This window comes from Terrapene carolina, unplaced genomic scaffold, assembly GCF_002925995.2.
Source record: "Terrapene carolina triunguis isolate 2854851 unplaced genomic scaffold, T_m_triunguis-2.0 Scaffold695, whole genome shotgun sequence".
Lineage (NCBI taxonomy): Eukaryota > Metazoa > Chordata > Testudines > Emydidae > Terrapene > Terrapene triunguis.
This window is the reverse complement of record NW_020665046.1, coordinates 1,595,547-1,616,411: the sequence shown is the minus strand read 5'-3', so window position 1 is coordinate 1,616,411 and position 20,865 is coordinate 1,595,547. Positions and strand designations below refer to the sequence as shown.

The window sequence follows — 20,865 nt, the reverse complement described above, 5'->3', positions numbered from 1 at the left end:
TTGTGAGGGGGATCGGCTAAGACGGTTAGTTCTGGCCAGTTCAGCTGGGCAGAAGGAGGCTCTGAAGAGGACAGCAGGCTTTGGGGCCAGCTAGGCAGGGCGACGGGAAGGAGAGGAAGGCAGACGATGATGGATCTTTGACTTGGATCTACTATGGGCTGGGGGAAGGGGGCTGAAAGCCCAGGCCCAGTGTGCAGAAGAAGTTGAGTGATGCAAAGAAACTGGGTTTCTGAGCTCCCACCTCCCCCTGAGGCTGACCTCACAAGGCTAGACAAGTCAGCTGAGCCGTGTTTCACCAACCACTCTGGCTTCCCTGCCACTCAGCTATGAGACATCCGTGCCAGGCAGTCACAGCCAGCCTGCTGGTCGCGTATGGGCCAGAGACAGGCAGGCAACCTGCTCAAACCCACAATGGGGTTCCCTGGGGCTAAGCATACAGGCCTGTCCCAGCCTTCCAGCTTCTGAAATGTCTCCCCGGCTAACAGCTGGGGAGAGTAGCACCAGGAGAGGGAGCAGAGTGTCCCCGATTTACAGGGTGAGAGCTGCACCCCCATGGATCAGCTGTGTGAGCCTTCCAGCTCCCCGCGTATAGGCCTGGATCAGTTGTGGCTAAGGGCTTAGCCACAGGCCTAGCTCCACTTGCAGCTACGCCCTAACTGTTGTCCCCTTCTGCACAGTGATCACAGCAGAGTCTCATTGCTGCAGTCTGGCCTGTCCTCGGACAGTCGTGACCCAGTCAGACTCCATCCCCGTGTGCTGAGGTTTGCGTGTCTCGCTCCAGCAGGGGGTCCAGCGACAGCAGTGCTGCTGGGGATGGAGGTTTGCTGGATGCAGTGCCATCTGATGAAGGGTGCATCCTGCAGAGGTAGATTTCAGGTACTGCACCAGAGGGTCAGGTAGCAGAGGACATTAGCAGGAGTCGGGGGGCTATTTCCCCACACCCTCGGTGTCCTGTTGTGCAGTGCAGCATAAACAGCAGGGTCCCATCTCATGGCCTCCTGTGTCTTCTGAGGGTATCTCCACAGCCGTGTGTCCCTCGCCCCATCGGAGCCTCAGGAGTGGCTGTTCTGCTGCAGTGTAGGCCTGCAGGATCCCAGCTTCTGCTCCTCAGCTCAGGCAGTGCTTACACCAGCACCCGTGGCTCTCAGATGCAGCTATGTTTTGGAAACCAGTGCTTTGCCCTGCTGCAACTCCAGCTGGGCCCATTGTTCTCCATCCCTGGCCCTGCCCTCCACGGCATCTGGTGCACAGACAATCCCCAAGGCCCTCGTCTGCAGAGATGCAGTACTAGGTACATCCCCTCCAGGGCTCGGGAGCATGGCAGGCCTCTTGGCCTACTCCCCCAGCCATCAAGCTGGGGGAGGCCCTTCTCCTGCGGCTTTCCCAGGCAGGTTGCCCACGGTGGGGCAGTGCAGCCATCACTGTGTGCAGCAGAGTGCCGGATGGTCAAGCTTCCAGAGCTGCCATTTCTTCTTCATTTCTGACTTCACCTAGGAGGGAGGAAAGGAGCTTGTGAGCTACTCTTCTCCTTCACAGCCTCTTGGGAGGTTCACAGCTGCTGCCCCAGGCCTGTGTAGGGCTTACGTTCCATTAGCCCCAGAGGTGCCAGTCAGGATCAGGGGCCCAGAGGTGTGGGCCAAACTCAGCACAGGTACAAGGCCCTGGCTTCAGTGGAGTTGCTCCAGGGAGGGATTTGGCCCATGAATAGGAAGAGGCAGTTCCTGCCCCCAAAGGACTGAAAAACAGCTCCACTGTGTTCCTATGTGAGCCCCGGGGCATGCTGGCCCCCGGACCATGTGGCCACAGGGCATGATATCGCCAGTTCTGCTATGATACGAGGCAGCCCCTACCCGAGCTAGGGTGGATGCATCCAATAAAACCGGTTTGTTTTTTAGCTCGACAGGCTCTTAGTAGAATCAAAGGCTCCTAACCACCCAGGATATCCAGTGGTGCATGGTCTCTGTATTCAGGACACAGCAAATCAGCAGTAGCTTGGCAGGAGAGTAATGAAGAGAAAGCCCAAGAGAGAGACCCAGGGTTGGGCTACAGAGCACAGTTCCAGGTTAGAGCCCTGACTGCAGGTGTTTCCAGGGCCAGAGAGCAACCCCCCAGCAGGGAGCAGGACAAAGGGACACCTACCTCTTTATTGGCAAAACAGTACAACACGGCAACCAGGAAACCCTGGGGAGAAAGCACAGGGGTGAGCCAGGCAGCACAGCGACCCTCCTCCCCATTGAGAAGATAGCCTGGCTTTGCCAGGCCCTGGCAGCTGCTGTTCAGTGCATCCCACAGGGCCAGTTTCCGGGACGCAGCTGGCTTCAGCTAGAGGGGAAAACCCTCCCGACATGCTCACCTAAGTCACAATCCCCCCCAGCCGGTCCCGCTGCAGTGTTACAACAGGACAGGGAGGGTACGGTTCCTGAGGGGCAGCCCTCGGCCCACAGGGGACAGGCCTCTGACCTGTGCCTGCCATGGCCATGCACTGCCCAAATGGGGCTCTCCCTCCAGTGCATGCGGATGCCATCGCCAGCCCAGCATGCAGGCATGTACACCTCTCTAACAGCAGGCAGGGATGGGCCTGCTATTTCCAGGCTGCTCCAGGCGATGGGATGAGGCGGGTAGAGCCCAGGAGCACCAGGCCAGCCACGCATAGAGCCCAGGAGCACCAGGCCAGCCACGCAGGGCTTACATGCTGAAAGGGACGGGCTGAGCAGACACAGTCGGAGGTGATTGGAGTGTGGCACAGCGCGACACTTCAGCTGCCAGATGCCGATTTGCACCTCATCGCTGCCGGGAACAGTTTCGCAGGGGCCATCAGTCCAGGGCATGGCCCAGCCTGCCTCCAGCCCAAGGAAGGCAGGTGACTGTGTGGGTCCTGGGGGCTCCTCAGCAGCAGCCCAGCTCGACGCCCCACTGCCTCACAACACAGCAGTGGGGCCAGGGGAGGGGCTGCAGCTTGGCTAGCGGGCCTGATGGGCTAATGTGGACAGGCTGGAGGGGAAAGGGCCATGCTTTCCCCTGGGTGATGGTGGCACAAGGGAGGGGAAGAGGGGACAGGCTTTCTGCTCCTGCCTGAGGCGGGGCTGCCCCAGCGCTCCCGGCTCACCTGGAAAGAGTTGAGGAACAGCGTGAAGAAGACTTTGATGTAACGCAGGATGCCTGTGGTCTGCTCATCCGTGGCAAAGATGAAGACCACCTCGTGGATCCCGAAGAGGGGGATGAGGGTCAGCGTGGCCTTGGCCAGCCTGAAAGAGGACGAGATTCCCCCTCCCAGAGTTCATATGGAAGGGCCGGGGGGCCCTGTGTTCAGAGGGGCAGGAAAGCGGGGGTGGTGTGTGAGGAGAAATATGGTAACATCTGTGCTGAGGGCCAGAGGAGATAGATGGAGTGCTAGTCCCAGCCTGGCCTAAGGGCCTGGGGTCTCATGTAGGGGTAATCGCTGCCTGCCCTGCCTGGGATTGGGGAGGATTCACAAGCTACCAGCCGTGTGGTGCTTTGGAGCTGGGAATCGTTACTGCCCAGGCTCAGCCTGAGCCCGCATGGGACAGCGGAGAGTTGGCTGTTGGCAAGCAGGATGCTGCTCTGGGAGCAGACCGGGGAGGAGCTGGGAGGCTTCGCTGGGGGGGCTGCCCTGTGTGAAATGGGAGGAGATGTTCTTCCAGCCCCTACAGGGGTCAGTGAACCCACCCACCCAAACACCACCGTTGCCCCTGCCTGCAGCCACTCCTGCCTGAGAGGGCAACAGGTCCCAGTATGCCATGCGGTCAGGCTGCTCAGCTGAGATGGAGCATGACACACTGGGATCAGTGCTTGGCATGGGCAACGGTGGCCACAATGAACTCCATTTGGTACCAATGATGGAGGAGCCACAGGCCACACCTCCACATTGATAACGAGACCCTCAAGTCAGGCAAGTGGGTGGTACAGTTTTGGCATCCTAGCCTGTAGGCGTATATGGGGGGAGGGAGTGTTCAGGGGCCTGTGATACACAGGTCAGACTTGATCTGTTGTGCGCACGCACACACACACAGACACACACCCTGTGCTAACAGCCACTTGCTAACACAACCTGCTGTAATGGCTGACAAAATCTCAGTTCTATTTGCATAACAGTGGGTTGCGTGGCCAGACCTCCGAGGGCACGTCTACACTGCATTGTGAACCTGGGCTCGGACTCTGATTTGAGCCCAACCCCCACTACGGTCCACACACAAATCTGTCCAACTCAGCCAGCAAGCACTCAAGCCCTGAGTCCCACGAGGGGATGGGTCTGAGCCTGCATCCCACTGGGACTGGGGTCCAAGCCCTATCATTTTGCAATGTGGATGGAGCTCAAGCCATAGACCTGGCTCAGGCGGTCTGTGTAGTGCGGGATGGAGGTGCTAGCGGGTCCAGGCTTCCAATGCAGTGTGGACACAAGCGCAGGCTTGGACACCGAGTCCACATGCATGGGTCCCACCGACCTGGGTTTACAATGCAGGGGAGCTAGATCCAGAATGGCCGGCGCAATAGGCACCCATTGGGAAGTCATTCCCAGCAGGCGCACACACAGACAGCTCACCGGAGCTTGTAGTCTGCATAGCCTTTCTGGTTGGCACGCAGCTTGGCCAGGATCACCTTCAGAATCCTCATGAAGATCAGCAGGTTGATCTGTGGGGGGAGGACGTGGAGGGTTACTTCTACATTCATCCAGGGGGCCCTGCATATTGTCTGGGCCAGCCTTGGGGGGCTGTAGGCTGAGCACCCCCCTTTATCCTTCCTGGGCTCCCCGGGTCACCCTGACAGTGACGGCCTCTGAGGGCAGGGGCAGCTGAGCATGAAGGGAAGTGGGTCACGCTCAGCACCTCTGGAGGAACGAGGGGAAGGGACATGCAGGGAGTAACAGTGAAGGCAGGAATATCTGTGGGGCAGGGAGCAGCATGAACGTCCCCAGAGACTCAACAGCGAGCCCATCGGCACGGCCTGGGGAGCCACCCGGCCCCCACTAGACTCACACAGCCCTCTCCAAGCATGCACTGGGCTCAACAGAACATGTGGGATGGCGTCTCTGGGGTCCTGACTCTGCTTGCCCTGACATCCAGGTCAGGAATCTGGAGGGGCCGGGGCCAGGACCCCACATATGGGTGTTTCTCTTTTAATCAGAGGGGTTCAATTGGGTTAGCTACTTGGCGGGGACAAGTCTCCTTTCTTTGTCACCCCCTACTGGTTAGACAAGGGGACTGCAAGCCAGGAGGTGTAGGCGCTTGCTCCTGACTGGCTGAGTGCTCCCCAGAGCCTCAGTTTCCCCAGCTGTTCAGTGGGATAATGATTCTGAGCTCCCTCCCAGGGCAGGCTCGTGGGAAAGTCACTAGGGAAGGGTGCAGTGCTGTGGATTAGGGATGGTGATTTCTACAGCAGGAGCTGCTGCTATCCTTGGGCCATGTTCAACCTCTGAGCTGAGCCAGACTATCAGTGACTGCAAGAGACTAATTGCTGTCATCTGAGAGACACCATGCCTCGTATGTGACCTCCGATCACAGACCTCTGAGATCACCTACCAGGGACGCCAGTAGAATGGGAATCCTGATGATCCACCAGTAGGCCATGTTCTCATTCAGAGCCCAGCACCTGTGGCACAAGAGAGGCATGCTGTTAAACACCAGGGAGCCAGCGGGCAGGAGAGCCGTGCTTCATCCACAGCCAGAGCGGGGCCAGGTGAAAGCACAGCCACTGTATCACTGGGACGTCCTGGCCCATTGGACAGAGGCGCTGCCAGCCTGCCCATTTTCCAGGGGTTGGAATCCTTTCCCATCTCACCCACCCCCGGAGCTAACCTGTCTGCTTCCAGCAGGGGCCAGGGCAGGGACTGCAGGAGCCTGGTGAGCTGTGGGCTAGTGAAAGAATCTCTTTCCCTGCCCCACACCCTGGAGGGTGCCTCAGATTCTGCCGCAGCGGGAGCTTGGAAGGTCAGGCCTGTGTTTCCCTGATGGCTGGAGCTCGCTACCCCCAGGAGTCAGCCCACAAGTCCCACCGCCAGGCCAAGGATGGGCTCCTTTTCATGTCTCCTCCTGATGGTCTTGGCTGGGCTATTGAGGCTGAGAGCTTATCCCCAATAGCTCCGTGGCTTGGAAGATGGAGCCGTTCACTCCCGGGCCCAGTTCCAGGGGCCCAGGTCAGCAGTGACCAGCCCCGTTTGGTGGCCTGTGGGAAATCAGCTGGGTGGGTCTTTGCTCTGCTCCCACTATGCAAAGACCATCCCAGAAAGCACCTCCAAGCACAGCACTCATGACTAGGGTGACCAGATGTCACGATTTTATAGGGACAGTTACTATTTTTGAGTATTTTTCTTATATAGGCTCCTATTACCACCCACCCCCATCCCGATTTTTCACACTTGCTGTCTGGTCACCCTACTCATGACCAGCCCTGCCCCACCAGGGGGGCCAAGCACTGACCAAACCCTGGAGGCTGAACTCTTCCCTCACCCCTAGGGGAGTCACACCAGGGCCGGGGTGGGCCATGGCAGTGGAGGAATCAGATGCCTCTCTCCCCAGCAGTCAATGCACGTTGGTTTCAGTGGAAGAGCTCTCCCTGCCTTTCCCATGGCTGCTCCGTACTAGAACCCAGGTGGTGCGAAGCATGGAGCCTGGCTTGCTGTGGGAGCGGAGCGAGGAGCGTCTGCACTTACTCTGTGTTCTCCTTCAGGTACTTGGCCGCCAGCCACGGCACCACGAACACCACGGGGGTTCCTGCAAGTCACACAGCAAACCCTGTGAAGTCCAAGCACCTGCCTGAGCTGAGACGGCAGCTCTCACAAACTGAGGGGATGTCCTACCCCCTCTCCCCTCCCTGATCCAGGCAGAGACCTGCTCCTGCCCTCCGGGGGATTCTCATCCCTGGGGGACTGAGGACAGGCCACAACCCCAAGCCTCCACTTTCCCCACCTAGCGAGGGTTTCCTGTGTCATGCATGCGCCACTAGGGGTCACCACTCATCCATGTCACTAAGTTCTTAACCCTCCTGGTGAGGCGCTATCAGCAGTGAGCAGTGATCCTGCTTTAGGGGCGTGAGCTGCTGTCTGATGGGCACGTAGAACCGAATGGAAACCACTTGGGTGTCAGTCCATTGCCAAGTCACCCAGGTGGGGAACCTGGTGGCTATTTGCCCACTTGGCCGAGTCTCTGCCCTCTTGGAGCGCCCCACATCCCCCTGTGCTCCCCGATACATCCTCTGTAATTCTAGTACTCACTTCGGCAAACACCGTACACACGTACCCCCAGACCCCTGCCCGCCCAGGCCCCCACGCCTGCCCGCACATGCTACCTGACCACACCACAGGCACACACCCAACTCACCCATGCCATATGCATCCCCACACTGCCTACCCACACCTCATGCCCACATCCTCACCATGCTGCCTCCTTGTGTGCACACACACACACGCCCAGGCCACCGTTCACACTCACTCCCATTCTCCTTCTCACCCCAGCCTAGGTACAGGTAGAGCGTGTAGTAGTTCTTCTCGGAAAACACCGCTCCAATCAGAAGCTTGTACAGGTAGACGGCTTCCACCAGAAACCAGTAGTGATTGGCTAGAATACAGTATTGCATCACGACTTGAGCCACCCGGCAGCCAACTGCAGCCTGTGGAGAGGAGCCCCAGAGACAGAGAGAAAGTGACTGTGCAGGAAGAGGAGACTAGGATGCTCTGAGCTGGGGACCTGGGACTAGAAGTGCAGCCAGTTGGGATATGCCTAGAGCACTGTCTATTCCCACCAGGGAGTCTCTATTAACCAGCACACCCTGTGCCCCCCATGACACCAGGCATGGCCCACCACTGGGTAGGCTAACATGGATGTGACCAGGAGTCGCAGGGAGATCCAGGCTACATCACCCCACTGGAGGGTGCTCTCCCCTGCTGCTCTGGTGATCCTGTTCACATCCAGGGCTTCATCTCCCAGAGCAAAGTGCCCAACTCTCATCCCATCAGAGACACGGCCAGGCGGGCTATTGGGGAGAGACGGGAGGGAAGGCACAGCGGATCTTGGCCAGCAGGGGAAATATCATCACTTGGCTCAGTGATAGGGTGTGGGAAGCATTGCAGGGGGCAGGTCATTTGTTAATAAAATAACAACAACCAGTTCTATGGCACTTTTCTATCATGACCCCCACTTTACAGATGGGGAAACTGAGGCACAGAAAGGGGACACGATGTGCCCGAGATCACCCATTAGCAAAGCCAGGAAGAGAACCTGAGTCTCCTGAGTGCCCGACCAGTGCTCCAGCCACTGGGCTGCCCGACCCTGAGGAAGGGGGAAGGGATCCATCAACTCAGGTTTTGGTAGGCCAGTGAAGGAGGGGCTGATTTCCCCTGCTTTGTTGGGTGGAGGTTTTTAAGCTCACATACATATTGTGGTGCTGATTTAGGATCCTCAACAGCTTTTAAAAATTCACCTGTGGGAGACTGGCAGAACCCCCCTCCGGCTAAGCCAATAGATGCACCCATCCAGAGGGTCCTTCTGAGTGCTCCCAGGTCCACCTAGTGGTTGGGGCTGGGGGTGCAATCCCTGGGTGCTGGTGGATCTGAGCACTGACTGGCACTCAGATCCACCAGCACCCAGAGATCGCATCCCCAGCCCCAAGTCAAGCCTCCCTGCCCAGCTGTCGGGCTATGGACCTGGGCACAGCAGGTAGCCACCATGGCTAGCCAGGGAGTGGGGCGCAGGCATTGGCAGTTAGATTCCACCCCCACCCAAGGAGAATTTGGTTTCTTGGTGGGCTTGCCTCGTTGCTCAGCAGCGCTTCCCAGTCAGACACATGCAGGATTTCCATGCCCCACCGCTTCTCCAGCAGCGCATCTTTGACAATCACCGAGATGGCCCGCAGCCCAAAGGAGGCAAAGAGGTTTGCGTGTATGTAGTTGCGGGTGCAGCGGAGTTTCCTAGGCCCAGAGAGAGAGACGGCTTTCAGCGCTGGAGAGCTGAGGAAAAAGAATGTACCTTCTCCTTGCATCACGCACTGCAGGCCAGGGGGGAGAAGCACTGGCCGGGGGGAGCGCTCAGCTACTGCCATCCGACCCTCTCCAAGCAGGATTAGGGAAAGCAGCAGGAGGGCTAGCTGTGCCAAGCTCACAGCTCATTCACTGCCTGCTTGCCCCAGCAGGAGGCACTGTAATGCCTGCAATGCTAGAGTCAGTTGCAGCAGCACTGCGCCCAGCGCCCAGCACAGGATCATCCCACTGGAGAGCCCCGCTGCACGCCCTGCCGGTGCAGCACACACAGCACCTGTGCCCCAGGCTCAGGCCCTACCTGAAGATGGTGAGGATGAGCAGGGCGGAGACCAGCGCCAGGAGCGACAGCGAGTATCCCACCGTGTAGAGCACCTTGAAACTCACCATCAGCTGGCGGGCCCCTTCCTGGCATGGGCAAAGGGGACCCAGTGAGGCAGACAGTCAGTTCTGCCACCCCCGCCCCCACTGGCTTCCCCGCACTCCGAGCGCCCACCGGGGGACACACTAGCCCTGCTGAAACAGAGTCCTGCGGGACAGTGGGCTTGGGTCCCTGGCCCCAGCTCAGCCATGTACCTGGGCTGCTGGGGCCTGACCTCACACCCTCCTCACCCCAGGGAGCTGAGTTCTGAGCTCCCCGGCTGGCGAGGGCCTCTGAATGGCCTCCACAATGACCCGGGAGTGGGGCTGAGGGGCTCAGTGGGAAGCTGTGACCACCCCAGCCCCAGCCAGACAATGGGATTCGTTGGGGAGAGGAGAGCAGGGAGTGGGGGTTCAGCACCCCAAGAAGGGGGAGGCAGCATGTGACTGAGCAGAGATGGGGAGGGAGCTGTGCACTTGTGTTTACATTGAACTCTATTTCTGAATGGTCTCCCCTCCCCACCAGGCGTTATAACACGCCCCTCCCCCCGTGCGTTTTAACACATCCATCCCCACTCCCCTCCTCCTGTGCATTATTACATCCTGCCACCACCTATCCCTCTTGTTTCAGGCTCCTGTGTCCCCCACTCCCCAACACCAACTCTCCTCCCAGCCCAGCCCAGCCCAGGTCTGGCTGGGACCCAGCCCACGCCACTGGGATGTCAGGGGGCTGGCGTGGACAGAGCCGGGGGCAACCCCATCAGGAGCAGCAGCCTCACCTCCTCCATGGTGGACTCCATCTCCTCCTCGCACTGGGAGTAGTCCCTCCATGGCTGCGTGCCGTTCACCATCACCCACTGCCCATCCGGCCCACACTTGCGGCTCACTAGCCCGTGTTTCACTGCAGACACAGAGCGCACCAGGGTCACCTTTCAGGCTGACTGCCTTCCCCTCAGACAAAAGCCTGATCCCCCAGGCTCCCCACAACTGGCAATCCTGGGGACCGTTATAATATGTATAATAAACCAGCCTCTAAGAGGAGTATGTCTGCAGTGTTGTAGCTATGTTGAGCTCAGATATTAGCGAGACAAGGTGGGTGAGATGGTATCTTTTACTGGACCAACTTCTGTTGGTGAGAGAGACAAGCTTTCCAGCTCCACAGAGCTCTGCTTCAGGCCTAGCAAAGAAGTCGGGGGAATAGGCAGATAGTTAAAGAAGGAAATGTATGGCTGTTCTAGAGTTGTGTTGTGCATTGTTGGCAACTGTGGAGCTATTGCCAGGATAGATGAGTGTTGACTGACTAAAGAGACCGTTAATACTCAAAGAAGTTGGAGTACATTTGGTTTAAGCCAGTGGTTCTCAAAGCCGGTCCGCCACTTGTTCAGGGAAAGCCCCTAGCGGGCCAGGTTGGTTTGTTTACCTGCTGCATCTGCAGGTTCGGCCGATCGCGGCTCCCACTGGCTGCGGTTCGCTGCTGCAGGCCAATGGGAGCTGCGGGAAGCGGCGCGGGCTGAGGGATTTGCTGGCCACCCTTCTTGCAGCCCCCACTGACCTAGAGTGGCGAACCGCGGCCAGTGGGAGCTGCGATCGGCCGAACCTGCGGACACAGCAGGTAAACAAACTGATCCGGCCCGCCAGGGGCTTTCCCTGAACAAGCAGCAGACCGGCTTTGAGAACCACTGGTTTAAGCTACAATCTATGGTGATGAGGTGGAGCCGACCCCTCAATGAAGACAAAAGGAAAGCGTGCGTTAGTATCCTCACAAACACCAGGGAAATGGCTGCAACCTTTGGGACCATTTTACCATTTAATCCGCAAACTTGGGCAGAATACTGCAAAATATTATCTTATTTTGTCACTGCTAATGCTATGACAGATGAAAGTAAGCAGAAAGCTATCACATTCAGCAGTGTAGGGGCCTGTTAACCCCTGAAAAGCCTGGAGATGAAACTTTTGATGAGCTAGTAAATCTGTTAAAAAACCATTTCAACCCAACAGCCAGTGAAACAGGAGAACGATTTAAGTTTAACTCTCGATCAAGGAAATCGGGGGAGACAGTAGGAGAATTTGTGGCAGAACTGAGGAGGCTCCCTCAAGATTGCAATTATGGTGTAACTCTGACACAAATGCCAAGAGACAGATTAGTTTGTGGCATTAATGATGACAGAATGCAAAGGAGATTACTGTCTGGACACAGTTAACATTTGAAACAGCTCTGAAATCAGCCCAGGCTATGGAATCTGCAAAGAAAAACGTACAGGATTTACAAACACAAGTCACAGAAGCCTTCAGAAGAGCATTCAGGAAACACAAGGTACTGTGCACAAAATTGCCAAGCAACCTGGGAAAGTGATCCAATCAGTAGCAGGGAGTGTTATTGTGGAGGCAAACACACCCCAAATGTCTGCAGATTTAAACATAAAAAATGTCACATTTACAGATTGACTGGGCATGTTAGAAGACTGTGTCAAAATAAAACCAAGCAAGCAGAGGCATAAAACCATGATGAAAAGCAGCCTCATAGCCACAGTACCTTTCATGTACTGAAGAAGGAAAGCAGTGAAAAAGAAGAGGAGGAAGTGACTTATCCTATCTATAGTATAACTGAAACAAATATTCCTAAAGTAGATCCCATTCATATTGGACTGACTGTAAGTGGGGGGGAAATGCACGGTTTGAACTCAAATATGGGATGTAGCATGACTATTATGAGCCAAGAAGCATGTGAGACCTTGTGGAAAGATAGCAAACCATCTCCAGTGCAGAAACATAGGATAAAATGAAACACTGGAGAAGCAATAAAGATACTGGGAGCCATCAATGCAAAGGTTTCCCACCAGAGCCAAATAAGGCATCCACCATTGCTTGTGACTGAAGGCCCTGACCCAAAGTTGCTCGGTCAAGGATTGTTGGATGACCTTTCACTGGACTGGAAGGGAAAAGTGCATCACTTGAAATCAGAAAATGATCTAGTTCTGGAAACTGTTTTAAATACATATAAGGAGTATTTAAAGATGAACGGGGCACCTTAAAAGGCATGACTGCTAAAAATCTACATAAATGTCACACCTTGTTATTTCAAACCCAGATCTGTACCCTCTGTTATGAAACAAAAAGTAGAAATTTAATTAAAAAAACTAGAGCCACTGGTATTATTGAGCCTGTTCTTCTTTTGTATGGCATTTGAAAAGCAACAGTCTGGGATTATAACTGAATCTGGCAAATCGAAAGCCATTCTAATGCTTTGAGCCAGGTGGATCCCCCTTGTGCCACCACCATAACTGGGAATGGGACAGTTGTCCATAATGTGTTGCATGGTTTGTACCTCACCACAGTTACAATTCGGTGATTCTTTGATTTTTCCATCAGTGAAGGAGATAGACACACCTTCCGCGTGTTGTCCGCATGAGGTTGAGCACAGTCTGCTGCCAATGGGGAAGGCATTCAATCAGGTCTTTGTTTGGGACATCACAAGCATCCCAGAATTTGAACCAGTGAGTGCTGGTGTCCTTTCCATTGGCCTTTAGCATTGTGGATCCAGAAAGTTTTCTGAATGGACTGCACCAGTAGTACCAGTGTTAAAGCCAGACGGCACCGTACGCATATTTGGGGACTGTAAATTGCCTGTAAAGAGGGTCTCACAATTAGAACAGTACTCAGTTCCAAAGCCTGAGGATCTGTTTGCAGTTTTAGCAGGAGCTATGTTAGTCACTCCCTAGAGAGGAGGGGAGTTGGCTAGGTACAAGGAGGAGTTCTAGGGGGGAGTAAGCCCTGGGATCCTGCCTTGGACTGCAGACTCAGGCAAGAAGCCGAGAGGGGTGAAGTAACCATGGGGAGTGGAGATGGGCCAGAAAATAGAGAAAAGAGTTAGGAAAGAGGCCAAGGCATGGCAACAGGTTGGAGGTTGAGCAGACTGCAGTTGCTGGGCATAGGGTCCCTGGGCTGGAATCTGGAGTAGTGGGCAGGCCTGGGTTCCCCTGCCAGCCACTAGGAAAGTGGCACAGACTTGGCAGTGGATCAGAAGACTGCCTGAGACAGTTGGTCCAGTGGGACTTTGATACCCTGGAAAGGGAGGACTATAGTGACCTGGCGGGGTCGAGTCATGAAGAGGGAACACCCCAAGTCCAGAGAGAGAGATTGCAGAGCTAGCAAATGAGCAATGGAAGGGGGGCACCAGACCGGATGAGAACTAACCCCCCATATGTAGCCACAAGGAAGCACCACAGCAGTGAGTGTACCCCACGGCAGGCAGTATATTTGGATGGCATACTAATGACAGATACCACTGACACAAAATAGTTACAACATTTAGCAAAAGTGCTAAACGGGCTAATGAAAGCAGGTGCGTGCTAAAAAAGGATCAGTCTTCCTTCCTGGTACATGAAGTGATATGCTTGGGATATAACGTGGATGCCCTGGGACTACACCCAGTGAGAGATAAAGTCAAAGGAATTCAGGAATTCAGTATGCCTCTGTACTTGGCATATATCAGAGCTGCGGTCCTCAGAAGTCCCGGTCCATTATCAAGCTGCTAAAAAACCGTTCTTGACTTGTGATGCATCTCTTTATGGAATTGGAGCCGTTTTAGTTCACCAGATGGTGGATGAATCAGAGCAATCAATTGGATTTGTATCCCGGACTCTGTCTTCTGCTGAACATAATTATTCACAGCTAGATTGAGAAGGATTAGCTGTTATCTTTGGGGTGCAGAAGTCTCACAAATATATATATGAGGACGTAGGTTTATAATCTGCACCGATCACAACCCCCTCCTCTCCAGGTTTAATGAGACAAAGGCTGTACCACAAATGGCATCTCCCAGAATCCAGAGGCAGGCGGTGACATTAAGAGCCTATGAATATTCTGTTTTGTACAAAGCTGGTAAGAAGCTGGAAATGCAGATGCTTTAACCTGTTTGCCTTTACTGGAGAGACAAAAAAGACAGAAGTGAAGAGAGGGTGTTACTAATGCATTGTCTCCATATGCCTCCAATGATAGTATACAGGTAAAATCAGGACTAGTGAAGATCCAGTACTCGCAAGAGTTGGAGAGTTTGTGCTAGAGGATGGTCCCAGACCAAAGCTGATCAGGAGCTCACACCTCATTATAAGTGACATAGTGAACGTAGTGTGCAAAATGGGTGGGTATTACGGGTCCTCATTCCAAAGCAAGGACATGATGTAAGAATGAGTGAACTCCACCAGACACCCCCAGGTATCACCGAATGAAAGGATCATACCATGCCATCCTTACTTCTGCGCTGCTGCTGGCAGCAGTTCTGCCTTCAGAGCTGAGCTCCCAGCCAGCAGCCACCACTCTCCAGTTGCCCAGCTCTGAAGGCAGCACAGAAGTAAAGGTGGCAATATTGTGACCCCCCTAAAATAACCTTGTGACCCCCCTGCAACTCCCTTTTGGGTCAGGACCCTCAATTTGAGAAACGCTGATCTCCCTCGTAAAATCTATATTGTCTAGGGAAAAGCAAACAAAAGACCAGATTTCACAGGTGGAAACCAGATTTCAAGGACCATGACACGATTTTCATGGCTGTGAATTTGGTAGGGCCCTACACATGAAGGAGCTGCTCTCCTCTCAGCTGCTGATGCCTGACAGAGAGCAGTGGCTTGCTTCGGGACTGGGCTCCAAGAGGTAGGTGCTACCGCCCGGGGGGACGGGAGGACTCCTGTCTGCTCCCCTCCTTCTTCCCCCCATGCCCCGATTGCCCTGGCCCCTTGCTACAGGGACCAATCCCTCCCTGCCCTGGCCCCTTGCTCCGGGGACCGACCCCCGCTGTGTCCCAACTGGGCAGGTGGGCAGGCTCCATGTCAGCTCCTCCCAGCCTGACTCTGCAGGCAGCAGGTGTGTCCTGGGAGAGGGGGGACTGAGCGAAGGGGGGTGGAGAGTAAGCAGCGGAGGGAGGGGGGAGAGGAGTGAGCAGGGGCGGGGCCTCAGGGGAAGAGGCGGGGCAGGGCAAGGGTGTTCGGTTTTCAGCAATTAGAAAGTTGGCAACCCTACACTAGCGGGCATAGGTTGGGAGTGAAACAAGGAAACATGCAGTTGTTCTAAGGTTGTGTTGTGCGTTGTTAGTGACTGAGGAAATGCCTGGGACCGTGAACCTTCAGTAACTCCTCGCTTAACGTTGTAGTTATGTTCCTAAAAAATGCTACTTAAAGCGAAACGATGTTAAGCGAATCCAATTTCCCCATAGGAATTAATGTAAATAGGGGGGGTTAGATTCCAGGGAAATGTTTTTTGCCAGACAAAAGACTATATTTTGTGTATATATACACACATATACACAGTATAAGTTTTAAACAAACAATGTAATACTGTACACAGCAATGATGATTGTGAAGCTTGGTTGAGGTGGTGGAGTCAGAGGGTGGAAGAGGGTGGGATATTTCCCAGGGAATGCCTTACTGCTAAATGATGAACTAGCACTCGGCTGAGCCCTCAAGGGTTAACACATTGTTGTTAATGTAGCCTCACATTCTACAAGGCAGCATGAATGGAGAGAGAGGAGACAGCATGGCAGAGAGAGACAGAGACATACACCGTGTGTGTGAGAGAGACATGCATTGCCCCTTTAAGTACGCTGACTGCACTCTAAGTACATTGCCCTTTTAAGTAGATCAGCAAATTGAGACAGAAGCAGATGCCAGCAAGTGCTCTCCGGCCTGAGCCCTGTCGTATTTCCCCCCCCCCCGCCCACTCTATGTAGATGGGGTAAGTGGGGGGCAGGAGCAGGGGAGGGGACACCCTGACATTAACACACTTCTTCCTCCCCCCCTCCTTCACAGCAAGCAGGAGGCTCCTGAGAGCAGCTCCAAGGCAGAGGGCAGGAGCAGCACACGGCAGTTGTGGGAGGGACAGCTGAACTGCCCTGAAATCGATAGCCTGCTGGGCGGCTGCTGCACAGGGAACTTAGGGGAGCAGGGAGCTGATAAGGGGGCTGCTGGTCCACCCTGGTTCCAAGCCCCTACCAGCTAGCTCCAATGGGCTGCTCTTTCTGCAAACAGTGGATAAAGCAGGCGGCTGCCAAACAATGTTATAAGGGAGCATTGCACAACTTTAAACGAGCATGTTCCCTAATGTAACCACGAAATAATGTTAACCGGGACGACTTTAAGTGGGGAGTTACTGTATTGCCAGGACGTGTGTGATGCCTGAATAAAAATCTGTCGATACTCAAAGAACTATGGGTACATTTGGTTTATGCTACCACAGGGACGCCCTCTATTGGGGCCTATGGCTGGCTTAGTTTGTTGCCAACCCTCTCCAGTGATGGAGGAGCCCCAGAGGGCTGACAGCACCACCGCAACATTCAGATGCTTCTCCCAGCGTGGAGTGGATGAGCACAGCCCAGCACATGGCTCTGTAAGATCAGGCCACAAGGCCAGGCTGGCCCTTGAGACCCTTGGAGTCAGGCCAGGAGCCTCCTCATGACAGCCTCTCTCACTGTGTATTGGCTGCCCCTCTGGGCTCCCACTGGCAGAGGAAGAGATGCCCAAGAGTGGCAGGGGTGTGTGGTGGGGAGATGGTTACCCTGCACTGGGGGCTCAGCACAGGGCCTGTCTGCAGGGGATTCTGGCTGCAGAGGCAGGTGGATTCTCCTGTTTCCAAGCTGTTCTCCCATCCCTCGCAGACTCACCCTGGGTGATGAGGCTACAGGGCCTGGTGCAGGCTGTCGGGCCGTTTGCAGCTGTTTGGGTTGGGTGAGTGGCCCATGAAGGCAACAGAGTCATGGGGCAAGCTGACCCAGGTGAGGGGAGTGCTATAGAGAGGGGCTCCTCCTGCCCCATGAGGGGGGGGGTGCAGGCGATGGGCCTCCCTCCCCATATGCAGGCACAGCAAAAAGGCACCTTTGCATGTGAGCCTGCAGCCCTGGTGCTGAGTGCCTCTTCGGAGGTGCCAGGCACCTGATTCTAACCCCTTGTGCAGTCACTCACCAGTGCACAGCGAGCGTGAGACACTTCACTGTGGGAGACCTGGTCGTGTTTCACACCCACTCTGTGCAGGGGTGAGTGACGCCCTGAGGTGTGCAAGGCCCTGAGGGTTTAGGGAAAGTGAATCCCCGGGTCCTACTCACAGCCCTGCCGCTGACTTGTGACCCTGAGCAAGTCAGTTCCCTGTGGTGTGCCTCAGTTTCCCCATCTCCACAGTGGAGAGGATTGTGACTCCCTGTGGAGTCAGATGCCAGACTCCAGAACAGGGCACTGGGGCATTACCTTTCTCGAACCATGGCAGGTAGAAAGGACAGGACACGTTGATGGTGCTGCCCGGGCTCCCATCTGGCCAGCAAGCGTACATGTCGAACGTCCGGTTGCAGTAGAGCCCTTAGAAGGACAAAGGCAAAGCTCAGGAGGGAAGAGGCCAGCTGTCTGCGCAGTGCCTGGTCTGCACCATTCCCATCATCTGCTTACACAGGCCTTGCAAACAGCCTGGCCTAGGGAATTGCAGGTGGTCACACCTGTTAGTGGAGAACATTCCTCATTCCCCTCCCGTGCCGACTCGCTCTGCACGGCGGGTTGGAACTCTCCACCTGCCGCCACCCAAAAGCCACTCTGCAAACAGCTCTCCAGCCATCCCAGCCAGCAGCTGCTGCTCTCAGGGAGAGCCTGATCCAATGTCCTGGGACTCACTTAGGCCCTGACTTCCCTGAGCTTCGGGTCACCTGCCCTTGTGGGGTGCTGCCAGCCTGTTGGCCATTCTCATGGTCACAGTGACCCAGGCTACTACTGGGAGCTCCTTGAATCAAAATGCTGAGACTTAGCTTTAAAACTGCGAGCTTCAGTGATTGTGTGCACACTCCCTGGGAACCTGCCCTACTTGGTCTGTACATTGCTCTGTTCCATGTCTGCACAGCGCCTAGCACCGTGGGACCCTGACCTCTGACTGGGGCCCCAAGGTACTACTGCAATGCAAAGGCTAGAGCCCAGCAACGCCTAGTGATGGCCAGACTCCCAGAATCCTGCCCGCCCTCGCACTGACCTGGGCCTGGGACCTTGGCAGCTGTCTCATGTGCCAGTCTGAGTGCCGGCTGTCGGCCTGGACCCTGGACAGGATTTCCCAGGGAGCAGGCAGCCCAGCTGAGTTGTCTCCTGGAGCCCTGCACCATGCTTTGCTTCTTCTCAGCACCCAGAGCTCCAAGTGCCACACTGTGGGGGCCATGCCACCTGCCACCCAAGTGCCCCAGGAACTCTCTGCAAACCTCTGCCCATGTGTCTGTCTCATCTCCTCTCGGCCTTTGATGAGACAGGCTCTGAGTTCCTCACCTTGGACGTGCAGCCAGTTGCCATGGTGGCGTCACAATGGGTCGATGGTGGCTAACACAGTGCAAGCTGGGCAGATGCTGCCCATGGTCGCACAGATTGGGGGCCGTAAATAGCTAGTCGGGGTGGGCTTTTGAGCAGGCTGGTGAGTCAGCCGCAGCAGGTGGCTCTTAGCTCAGACAGCAGGCCGGGGACTGGCTGGAGAGTGGAATGGCCATGAGGCAATCAGCACTGCGGGTCGTAGTATTAATGAACCATGGGGCGGGGGGAGCCTCTGGCAGTTGTTGGGGGGGGGCAGAGTTGCAGGGACTGTCGTGTCCTGAAACATCCCAGCTCCTAGCCCTCATCCCCAGGAAACGGCTGGCCTGTGGGAGTTTCTCTCCCCGCACTTGCAAAAGCGCAGGCATGCTTCGAGTGTCTTAGCTCCAGCCTGCCCATGCACAGTCCCCCAGTCCAAGATTTCACTGTGGCCATCGCCGGTCTAAGCCGAAAGCAAAGCCATACAACCCCTGCTGGGAGGGAGCTGCCCCTGCGGGTATGTGGCCATAGGCAGTAAATCCACTGTGCTTAAACATGGTCTCCAAACCCCCCAGCACTGCCCCTGCGGGCTGCCCTACCTGTGGGGTATGGCTCATTTGCCAGCTTCTTCAAGCACTCGTCCCGGTATCTCATCCACTCCTCGAAGGTCTTCTCCAGAACTTTCGCTCTGCAGTGCTGGGAGGACAGATCTCAGGTTAGAGTCTCACGCCTGCCCAGGGCTCCGGTAGCCCTGCCTGGAGCACAGGGACCGCCAGGAAAAATGCAGCCCCTTCCCACTTGCTCAGCCAGATCAGCGTGCAGCACGAGGCAGAGGCTAGATCTGTGGGTGGGCCCAGGGCTGGAATGGCAGTGGGTGCAGGGCTGGATTGAAGGCCATCGGCACAGCTGTGGGTGGGGTAGGGTTGCCAACTGTCTAATCACACAAACCCAAACACCCTTGCTCCCACCTGTCCCCCTGCCCCAAGCCCCAGCCCCTGCCCTGCCCCTTCTCCGAGGCCCCACCCCCAGCTCACTCCAGCCCCCCTCCCTCCATCGTTCACTTTCACCGGGCTGGGGCAGAGGGTTGGGGTGCGGGATGGGGTGTGGGCTCTGGGCTGGAGGGTGGGGTCAAGGGGTTCAGAGTGTGGGTGAGGGTTCGGGCTCAAGGAGAGTGTTTGGGTGCGGGAGGGCGCTAACAGCTGTGGCAGGGGGTTGGGGTGCAGGAGGGGTTCGGCATGCAGGCTCCAGGAGGGAGTTTGGGTGCTGGAGGGGACTGGGGCAGGGGGTTGGGGTGCGGGAAGGGGTTCGGGGTGCAGGCTCCAGCTGGGTGGCACTTAGCTCGGGTGGGTTCCGGAAGTTGGCAGCATGTCTGGCAGTGGCTCCTAGGCTCATGGGCAGCTAGGCGGCTCTGCGCGCTGACGCTACCTGCAAACACCACCCGTGCAGCTCCCATTGGCCACGGTTCCCTGTTCCCAATGGGAGTCGGCACTCGGGGCGGGGGCAGCGTGTTGAGACCCCCTAGCCGTGCCTCTTCCTAGGACCCACTGCCAGACATGCTGGCCATTTCCGGGAACGGCATGGAGCCAGTGCAGGCAGGGAGCCAGCCTTAGCCCTGCTGTGCCGCCGGACTTTTAGCAGCCTAAAATCTCCCAGTTTGGCTTCAGTAGCCTCCGGGAGATCGAGCCCGATTCTGGGAGAGTCCTGGCCAAACCGGGAGGGTTGGTAACCCTAGGGTGGGGCCCGGGACTGGAACGGCAGAGGGTGCAGGGCTGGATTGAGGGCCATGGACACAGCTGTGGGGAGGCCCAGGGCTGGAACGGTAGAGGGTGCAGGGCTGGATTGAGGGCCATCGGCACAGCTGTGGGGGGGCCGAGGGCTGGAACGGCAGGGGGTGCAGGGCTGGATTGAGGGCCCTAGGCACAGCTGTGGGTGGGGCCCAGGGCAGGGGGTGGAGAGCGGTAGGGAACCCAATCTTGCTATAGTGGGGTGTTTGGGTCAGGATTAGGGGGCACTGGCAGCTGGGGGAAGGGTGCAGCAGGTCCTATCACCCTGAGAACATTAAGGGGTATCTGACGAAATTCCAGGAAAACCCTGTCGAGCATCCGAGTTGGGTCCTGGCCACCCGACAACCCACCGCTCTCCCTACACACTGCCAGGGCAGAGGAGATCAGCTCTGTGTTCTCATCTGCGCTGAGACTCTTTCTGAGTTCTGGCCATCACTGGTGCTAGCCC

General features: G+C 56.2%; 1 protein-coding gene across 1 annotated transcript in view; it reads right to left on the bottom strand.

Moving 5' to 3' along the window:
• Positions 1–2,043: 2,043 nt before the first annotated feature.
• Positions 2,044–20,865, bottom strand: part of LOC112117203 (glucagon receptor-like) — a 19,790-nt gene continuing 968 nt past the window's right edge. Inside the window, exons 2-12 of the mRNA XM_024215115.2 lie at positions 19,233–19,329; positions 17,572–17,679; positions 10,126–10,247; positions 9,288–9,394; positions 8,764–8,920; positions 7,464–7,623; positions 6,668–6,728; positions 5,538–5,607; positions 4,562–4,650; positions 3,107–3,245; positions 2,044–2,181 (exon numbers count right to left, since the gene is read on the bottom strand). Coding sequence (XP_024070883.2) covers positions 2,044–2,181; positions 3,107–3,245; positions 4,562–4,650; positions 5,538–5,607; positions 6,668–6,728; positions 7,464–7,623; positions 8,764–8,920; positions 9,288–9,394; positions 10,126–10,247; positions 17,572–17,679; positions 19,233–19,329 — 1,248 coding nt within the window. The remainder of the gene's footprint in view (positions 2,182–3,106; positions 3,246–4,561; positions 4,651–5,537; positions 5,608–6,667; positions 6,729–7,463; positions 7,624–8,763; positions 8,921–9,287; positions 9,395–10,125; positions 10,248–17,571; positions 17,680–19,232; positions 19,330–20,865) is intronic.